Source organism: Triticum urartu, chromosome 2A (genome assembly GCF_056163025.1).
Source record: "Triticum urartu cultivar PI428250 chromosome 2A, HENAU_Tu73, whole genome shotgun sequence".
Lineage (NCBI taxonomy): Eukaryota > Viridiplantae > Streptophyta > Magnoliopsida > Poales > Poaceae > Triticum > Triticum urartu.
Genome location: NC_141874.1, coordinates 600398673 through 600408133, shown reverse-complemented (window position 1 = coordinate 600408133; position 9461 = coordinate 600398673). Strand labels below are relative to the sequence as shown.

The 9461-nt window shown below is 46.0% G+C and overlaps 1 protein-coding gene across 1 annotated transcript; it reads left to right on the top strand.

Annotated features, from left to right (window-relative positions):
* Positions 1-5285: 5285 nt before the first annotated feature.
* LOC125539080 (uncharacterized) lies at positions 5286-9351 on the top strand. The gene is made up of 12 exons (XM_048702448.2): positions 5286-5443; positions 5953-6053; positions 6270-6559; positions 6692-6763; positions 6845-6903; positions 7014-7149; positions 7305-7401; positions 7522-7588; positions 8001-8189; positions 8361-8515; positions 8644-8745; positions 8849-9351. Exons 3-12 carry the CDS (start codon positions 6298-6300, stop codon positions 8958-8960), a joined length of 1251 nt encoding a protein of 416 aa, XP_048558405.1. The 5' UTR covers positions 5286-5443; positions 5953-6053; positions 6270-6297; the 3' UTR covers positions 8961-9351.
* Positions 9352-9461: the final 110 nt, after the last annotated feature.

The following is a 9461-nucleotide window of genomic DNA, read 5'->3' as shown; positions in this document are numbered from 1 at the left end:
GGCGGCGGGGGATTCCGTCCACACCCCGCTCTTCGTGCCGCCGCCTCCGCCGTCGCCGCCCGTACAGCCCAAGCCGGAGCCGTCGCGTAAGCGCTCCCCACCTCCACCCACTTGGCTGGAGGAGGTCTACTCGTGGACGGGCCAGTACCGCGAGTGGGTGAGCGCGCCTCCCGTCTACTTCGCCGTGACGCCGGAGGAAGAGGCGGCCCACCTCGAGCAATGGAAGGAGCACTGGCTCCGCCAGGAGCAGGGCGACGGCGAGGAGCAGATGCGCTACGAGGCCATGCTCCAACGCGACGCGGAGGCGCTCCGGCTCAAGGAGGAGGAGGAGGAGCGCGCGCGGCTTGCCGCAATGCCGCCGCCCCAGCAGACGCCGGAGGAGGCTGCCCTGGCAGCGTACCAGGCGGCGTTCGGGTGGGCTGGCTCTGCTCCGGTCTTCATCGACCTCACCGACGACGGCGACGTCGAGGGCAAGGGCAAGGGTAAGGCCGACGACGTTTAGGGCAGCGTGCGGGGCGGCAGCAGGCGGGCGCAGACTTTTTTAATGTTTTTATTTAATGTTTATTAGATGTAGATGGACTTTGGCCGGCGTTTGACCGGCCACTTTTATGTTTAATTATGTTTATTTCATGCAACTTGTTTTTTTTCCATGCCGTCACATTTGGGTCGACCTTCTCGTTGGACGGTCAAGCCGACCCATTTTAAAATGCGGACGCCGGCGTCCGCCTGGCCGACTTAAACGGATCGCCCCGTTTGGATCGCCCCGTTGAAGTTGCTCTTATCATCACGTAACGATCCAGATAATTAACTACGCCATTGCTGGCGTGGAAGCACTGCCTGCGCAAGAGCTAGCATCGATCTAATCCACTTGCCAATAACTAGGCCAGGATTAAGTAGAGAAGTATCCCAATGTGTGTGGCCCATCAGGAGCCTTTAAGCACTTTATATGGCATAAGTCCGCTGATGAGTACTCCAAACGGGTGCGTAGCAATCCGAGGCCCAGTATACAAATCATTAGCGGTGGCAGGCTGGCAGCCAAGGATTATTGAATCTAATCCTGTGGGTTAAACAACGGGTGTTCATGTCATGCTGCTGTGATCCAACGCTAGCTAGCTGCTGATATGTCGTGACGCTGGCTAGATGGCTACGCGCCTAGGCGTGCGACACTTACTAAAACACCATGGCTTGATCACATACAGCAACGGCGTATATATCTAGTCCTCTGTACTGTAGAGTACAGTGGACGGTATCTATACGAATTCAAGATCGAGCTGGTTAAAAACTAGTCCCGCCCTTTGAGAACATACGTCATCACTGTTGACGTATAATATGCTGCCTAGTCTATTTCATCAGATCGGTCTTTTGGTTGTATTGACTAAAACATGCACTTTTACATGGTATCGGAGCCAAGAGGTCTCGAGTTCAAGATCCGGCTGGCGCAATTAAATTGCAGCCAACTTTTGATCCACGTTTAGGCCTGAAGAAGTCACACGTGAGGATGAGTGTTAACATATAATATGCTGCCTAGTCTCTTCCATCAAATCGGTCTTTTGGTTGCATTGGCTAGAACATGCACTTCTACAATTGCCATCAAAATCGTTGACCCTGTCAAAGGCCGGTGGATGCGGCAATGGCGGCACAAAGGTCGTGCCCTTTGAGAAGGCAGATGGAAAGTTATTATTTATCTATTTTCAGTGTTGTTAAATTACTACGGTTGTACTGGTTGTACGGGGTAGCATGACACCGCCGAGTGGCACAAGTTGTTTCCCTCTAAGATGATTTCAGCATCCACATCTTAAACATAGCATGAATAAAGTCTTGGCCGGGTGCATAGCTGATGCAAAGGTCGAGAGGGCGACCCTTTATTTTTTCTTTGAAATGTTTAAGAAAGATATGCCAGTGCATCAAAGCAGATACAAATACTCCCTCCGATATAGATCAATTGACGCAATTTAGTATAACGAATGTACTAAAACTATACTAAAGTTGCCTCAATTACTTTGGGTCAGAGGGAGTACTTGATTTGAGATCCGAGTGTTTACCGAGTGAACTTTAACACCAAGTTTAACATAGTTGCCCATCTAAGTTAATACATACGACAACTGCACTATTAAGAAGGCGCTAAACTTTGTAAATGAAGGGCGAAAAGGGTAAAGAGTGCAACCCCTTTCGATCTCTGTCGGTGAGGAATCCTGGTATATGGGTTCTGACATGTAGATATGGTAGGGTTAGGTCCTCGGGTGCTAGAGCTTCGTTGTTGAGATGGTATCCCGGGCTCTGATCCACCTAGAGTTTCTCCGCCGGGACATAGTGGAGGTCAGGGTAGCTTTCTATCATCCCCTTAGGGCGGCAAGGTTAGGGTTTCCTGCCTTGCGTGCACAATGGCGAGATCTAGTGTCATGTGTCACTCAAAGGTGTTGTGAACCGGATCGATTCATGGGTTTGGGGGCAGCGAATGCGGCTTCAATGCGCCGGTCCTTAGAGGCACGTGCTCGAATTTTTTTGGATATCATCAACAAAGTCAGGCCGACTCCAATATGGGAGTGACAAAATCGGTACGGTGGTAATGATTGTTTGATGATACAGGAACCCCGATGCATCTTTTGTGTTTGCATATGATCATTTGTACTATTGGTGAACCTTAATAACAGATCTAGAGCTTTACGCCAGAGAGAGGGGACATTTTTTCCCGAATCTATGCCGGGGCAGGGAGTCTAAACCGCTGAAATGAGTGTACCAAAAAATGCGTTAGTTTTGTAAAAAAAAAGTACCTTATACTTGCAAGAATAAGTTGCATCTCGTTTTCAAGAGAGTATCAAACGGTTTACAAAAAATAAAAGAGAGGAGAGTATCAAGCAACAAATGCATGCAGTATTGTATCGGGGAGACTAGAGATAAAGAGCAAAGAATGCATGACACTCTTCATGTATTCATATTTTAAGCCAATAAAATTCACCCTTTGTCCAGAACACATCATCACCATTAAAACCGTCGATCATGTCAAAGGCAATGGTGGCTGTTCGGTGGTTCGAGAACTTCGATGTAATTTTTGTTATGTTTGGAGTGCTTTGTATTATTGGCAAACCTTTATAATAGGTCTAGGATCTTCATGTCATCGAGAGGACATTTTTTCCGAATCCATGCCGAGGACGAGTAGCAGAGAGTGTAAACCGTTAAAAGAAGTGTACTTCCTTCATTTCTTTTTAGTCTGCATATAAAAATTTGTCCGAAGTCAAACTTCGTAGAGTTTGACTAACCATATAAGGAAAAAAATGACAACATTCACAATTTAAAATCAATATCTTTAGATGCATCATGAAATTAATTTTCACACTATATAACTTTTGTATTGTAAATGTTGCTATTATTTTAGATAAATTTGATCAAACTTTATGTCGGTTGACTTCAAACAAATTTTATACGCAGAGTAAAAGAAACGGGTGGAGTACACAAAATGTCTTACTTTTTTACTCCCTCTGTTCCTAAATATAAGTGTTTTTAGAGAGAGCTTTACGCCAGAGAGAGGGGACATTTTTCCCCGAATCTATGCCGGGGCAGGGAGTCTAAACCGCTGAAATGAGTGTACCAAAAAATGTGTTAGTTTTGTAAAAAAAAGTACCTTATGCTTGCAAGAATAAGTTGCATCTCGTTTTCAAGAGAGTATCAAACGGTTTACAAAAAATAAAAGAGAGGAGAGTATCAAGCAACAAATGCATGCAGTGTTGTATCGGGGAGACTAGAGATAAAGAGCAAAGAATGCATGACACCCTTCATGTATTCATATTTTAAGCCAATAAAATTCACCATTTGTCCAAAACACATCATCACCATTAAAAACGTCGATCATGTCAAAGGCAATGGTGGCTGTACGGTGGTTCAAGAACTTCCATGTAATCTTTGTTATGTTTGGAGTGCTTTCTATTATTGGCAAACCTTTATAACAGGTCTAGGATCTTCACGTCATCGAGAGGATATTTTTTTCCGAATCCATGCCGAGGACAAGTAGCAGAGAGTGTAAACCGTTAAAAGAAGTGTACTTCCTCTATTTCTTTTTAGTCTGCATATAAAAATTTGTCCGAAGTCAAACTTCGTAAAGTTTAACCAACTATATAAAGAAAAAAAATGACAACATTCACAGTTTGAAATCAATATCTTCAGATGCATCATGAAATTAATTTTCACACTATATAACTTTTGTATTGTAAATGTTGCTATATTTTTTTTAGATAAATTTGTTCAAACTTTATGTCGGTGACTTCAAACAAATTTTACACGCAGAGCAAAAAAGAAACGGATGGAGTACACAAAATGCCTTACTTTTTTACTCCCTCCGTTTCTAAATATAAGTATTTTTAGAGATTTAAATAAGGACTACATATGGATGTATATAGACATATTTTAGAGTGTAGATTCACTCATTTTGCTCCATACGTAATCCGCATTGAAATCTCTAAAATGATTTATATTTAGAAAATATATCAATATCCACAATATGAAATTTATATCATTTTTTTGCGAAAAAAACTTTCAATCTATTCATCTTCAATCATGGTAGTACAACGAACACTAGAAATGATAAAAATTATTTCAAGATCCGTAGAACACCTAACAACGATTACAAGCACTGAAGCGAGCCGAAGGCGCGCCGCTGTCAACGCCCCTCCCTCGCCGGAGCCGGGCAAACGTTGTTGTAGTAGACAGTTGGGAAGTCGTCGTGATAAGGCCCCATAGGACCCATAAAAAGTATTTTTATATGTTATCCGTTAGGTATTGCAGATGTTGTTATTTTATTTTATAATCCTGGCCAAACGTTCAAATGGTTGGCTTGCACGGAAATCAATACACCTTTATATTCTGGAACAAAGGGAGTATATATTATAAGGAAACAGAAATACCTTACGCTTGGATGACCAAGTTTTTGCATCGCGTTTGCAGGGGAGCTACGAGCAACGAATGTAGGCAGGTATGCGTAGTTGGTGACCGGCCGTATTGTATCGGGGAGAGTGGAGACAGCCATACAGGTGTCCCATTAGACTATCACCCACGCCTAGGAATCCCCTGCGCCCGCAGGTAGTTCACGTGACGATTTACCGTTTCAGCGCGGGGAGCGGGGGTCACAGATTTGTCTCGCTCGCTCGCACACGTTTACACGTCGGAGATCTTTTTCCTGCTTGGCTGGGGCTGGGGCTGGTTCGGTGTCCGTGTCGCTGACCGGCCGCGCTTTGCTGGCTGCGGGCGTAATAATTGAGGGGTAAACTACACTTCCATCACCGCAAATCCGCTCCCCTTTAAATAGACTAGTCGCACATCCTCTACCTCATCTCCCTCCCCCTCCTCCCCCCTTCCCCCTCTCTCTCTCTCACCTGCTTAGCTAGCTCCTCCGGCCCAACGGAAGCTAGCGATCGCCATAGCCTCCGCGACTGCCAGCACCCCCACTCGAACAGTTGAGTCCTTCTTCTTCTTCTTCTTCTTCTTCTTCTTCTTCTTCTTCCTGTACCTGCAGTTTGTATCAAGAAGCTTTCGCCGTCGAGATTAGGTGGAGAAGCTCGCGCTTACTCGCCGGACGGACGTCTCAGTTTGTTTCCGCGATCCTTCAAGGGCTCCCGTCCTACTGTACCCTTTTAATACTGGCGCGGCTGAGGCTAAATATCAGATCGGGTGATGCATTGCCCGCCTACGTACTAGCACCGTGGTGGTTTTCCGACGCCGACCCACAGAATAATTCTAGCAGTACCACTGCCTTTTCATTCACACAAGCCAAGCGAGGCGCCAAAAGCACGCCAATTGGGCCGCGCATTACGCCAAGTTGCACGCCCTTGTTCTGACGTCGATTGGCCCCCTTACGTGCTACGACCCCAGCTCGTTGCCGAGGGGATAAGTGTTTGCTTGCTTGCTCCCCTTCGTCCCTCCCACTGTTCGCTTACCACTTTGGTTCGGCCGTGGTGCGTGCAGAGAAGAAGCAGCAGCAGCAGAAGCAGAATTATCAGAGGCGCAAAGGCTTGCGTGCGGTCTGAAGGAACCCCGAAAAGGCCGAGAAGAAAACAAGATAAAAGGTGCGATCTCTTTTTATATACAACCTTTTCCTCTTTTCGGGTTCTTTGCTCGGTCGAATCCTCTCCAATCGCATCGCTCGTTTATTGCAAGCCAAGAATTTCATTTCTTTTCCCTTTTCCCCTCCTGTCGGGAAAATTCGGTAGCAAAGTTGCTTCGATTTGCCTTTCGGATCGCCTCCTCGACCTCTTGTGATGATGGTGTCGTGATTCTTGCAGGTGGTAGAGTGGACTTGTCGACGCGTCCATGGGTTGCGGCTTGTCGACGCCGGACAGCGATGGCGGCGGCGGCGGCGCGCGGAGGAAACAGGGCAGCGTCGGCGACGTCGTCGTCTTCCTCCCGGGGCTCCGGGCGCCCATGGGCGTGGACTTGTCCCAGGCGCTCGCGGGGCGCCTGGACAAGGGCGCCGTGGAGAGGCTGTCGGCCCTGAGAGCGCGCGTCGTCGACATGGCAATGCAAGAATCGGCGGTGGCGCTCAAGCCCAGGCGGAAGGCCGCCGCACGGCACGGTGCGTGGAGTGTCTGACTGAATTCTTTGGTGGTCTTTGCCCTGAATTGCTGGCTGGTTTTGCGTGGCAGATGTTGACCTCTGAACTGACACTGGGGTTGGAATTTTCTCTCTCTCTTGCTGCTTTGTGCAGGATCTAGCACTGCTAACCTCCTGCAGGCGCTGGAGGACTACTTGCCACTTCTGCTAGGATTGGTGAAAGAAGGTGAGTGGCTGCTGAAATTTCGATCTTCTTCTTTTCATTGATTTTTCTCATTTCATTGATTGATGCTGTGAAATGTTGCAGGTAGTGAGTTGAGGCACAGCGTGCAGTTTGTGTGGACTAACCAAGAGGACAAGGCCGAGGTATGTGCCTGTCAGTGCTAACTGAATCGTGCCTGGTTTTCACCAAAATTTACCTTTCAGAGTTTCAGTGCTTATATAGCTCTTAACATGGATGGGATTTTCGGTTGCAGGAGACGGCCATGGCGGATGCATGGTACGAGGTGCTGTCCGTGCTGCATTTGATGGCCATGGTCTGCTTGCTGCAGGCCAACTCCCTGCTCCTGCCAAGGGCTTACGGCGATGGTTACGGGCCACGGGTCTCTGAAGGTAGCGTCGCTGTAAACTGAACTGCATCTGAAGTCATCGCCCAGCAAGTTTATGCATTGAGAATTGGAGAATGTTCATCGCCTGAAGTTCATTTAAGTTTTTCTGTCCATGATACCGATAACTGATGAGGCATCGTTTCTTGATAATGTATACAGAGAGCAGACGTGCCACCGTCGACGTTTTCTTGAAAGCATCTGGCTACTTGGACTGCGCGATTCGACAAGTGCTCCCACAGATACCATCAGAACTAAGGTTTGTACCCTTAAGCAGTTCATCAGATAACTGGTTATTTTCCACATTTTGAAAATGTAATTTTAAGATTTTGAAGTTGGAAACTTCTACTGAAACTCCTTTCCTATGGATGAATTTCAGGAGACAACTTCCAGTAGACCTGGCTGAAGGAAATCTCAAAGCTCTTAGCCTGCAAGCTCTGGGTCAGGTACTGTGTTCTGAACTCTAACATATTTTACCTGAATTTTGGTGGCCAACTCCCAAACATCCTACAACAATTCAAATGAGCTGCTGCGAAGAAGATCACCGATTTCTAGTTTGAGGAAGTTTGAAATGGTTCAATTGGACCGCCTAGACCTAGAGTGTGGTGTGTGCGCTATCACCCCTGAAGCAACATTTATATGCTTTGAACTTTTTTATAGCACCTGGTACTTTATTTCCAGTTATTTTGATGAATTGTGAAATGAAACCTAGTACCATTCCTAAATTAACTTCAGACACAGTAGTCATAACCTAGTACCCTTTTTCTCAGAAGAGTCATATTCCAACCTGTCTGTCCCATTTGATATTGTTTCATGGTCAATTGGTCATTGAACATTGGCAACCTTCATCTCCTACAGGGTGTTGACATGCAGCTTGGGCTGGCAATCGATAGCCCAAAGGCCACACTAGCTGTAAAAAGGCGCTTAGCTTGTGAGATGGTCAAATATTGGCATCAGGTTCAGGAGAGCATTCCAGATCTTCCTGTGTCTGACGGATGGGGGAAAAAGCATCTACTATTTGTCAAGTGGAAATATGTCGAAGCAAAGGTGCGTGAAGTTAGTCAACCATCATAATACCTCCAATGTTAACCGTCTAATTTTCAAATCACAAATGTTCGTGCCGAGTTCAAATAGCTTCAGATGTCCTATGTTTCGCCTGCAATAGGGTACTAGTCTTACAACCATCTAAACTGATGTCACTGTATGTGCTCTTATCAGTCTGCAGCATACTACTTCCATGGTTTGATTCTTGACGAAGGAAACAGCGAGAAATCTCACGGAATGGCAATAGCAGCATTGGAAGCTTCGGAGGAATTTCTGAAAGAAAGCAAAAGGGCCTCTGAAGCCTTCCATGCAACTCCTCCAACATCTAGGTAAGACATTCGCTTCTAGTTTGCTACTTGGCGCACGCCAAGTGTAGTTTCTTAATATTTTCAATTTTTTTTACCCTTGGTATGCGAAAGAAGAATGCAAAATGAAGACAGTACCTGTAACTTTGCAGGAGCCCCACTCCATTTGGAACAGCCAAGTATCTGTTTGACAAGATCCCGAAAGAGGCTTCAAGCAAGGTCCGGATCAACCAGGACCTGTATACTCCAGAAAGGTAATGAACTAATGATTAGCGGCAAAATAAGCTCACGCCAAAATTGCTCAAATTGTGAATCTGAAGGACTGACGGGTCATCTGTTTCGCGCACCTGCTTGCAGGGTCATTGGAGCACCACCCCCGTTGCCGGATTTCTCATTGGCACTAACACCTGAAGACTATGATCTTCCTCCATTAGACCCACTTTGGAACAAAGAAGATGGTCACCAGTAGTGTATATTCAGCCTTCAGCAAGAGTGTCTTCTGATGGGAAGGCTCTGGCACTACTGAGAAAGCAACGACCAGGATTCTGCCATGCGGAGGCCGAACACGGTGCAAAGGAAGTGTACAAAGATATGTTCCGACCGAAAATTTGACGTCGGCAAATTGGAAGCAAATTTTACAAAGGCCTGAAGATATCTGAAGAGCATTTTTACAGTTAAATCTTCTCTGACAATGGAAACACATTGTCAAAAGCTTTCCAACAATTCCTGTAAAAATTATATTTCCAATGAGCGTCATGGTTCCTTTTTCTTAGGATTTTCTGACCATGGCTTAGTTTTGTGGCCATTCTGAGCCTATTAATGTGGTAAATTTACCAAACATGATCCTGATTTTCATTCAATGCTTGAGACAGAAGCAGCCAGGACAAAATTTAAACTACTTCCAACACATACAGAAGCTCTGAACTGTTTCAGTTTTGAGACAGCAACCAAGGGGGTAACGACCCATATA

Coding starts and splice junctions, on each gene's coding strand:
- LOC125539080 (XM_048702448.2), top strand. CDS start 6,298: ATGGGTTGCGGCTTGTCGACGCCGGACAGCGATGGCGGCGGCGGCGGC. Junction 6,904..7,013: donor ACCAAGAGGACAAGGCCGAG/GTATGTGCCTGT, acceptor TTTCGGTTGCAG/GAGACGGCCATGGCGGATGC. Junction 7,402..7,521: donor CAGATACCATCAGAACTAAG/GTTTGTACCCTT, acceptor GATGAATTTCAG/GAGACAACTTCCAGTAGACC.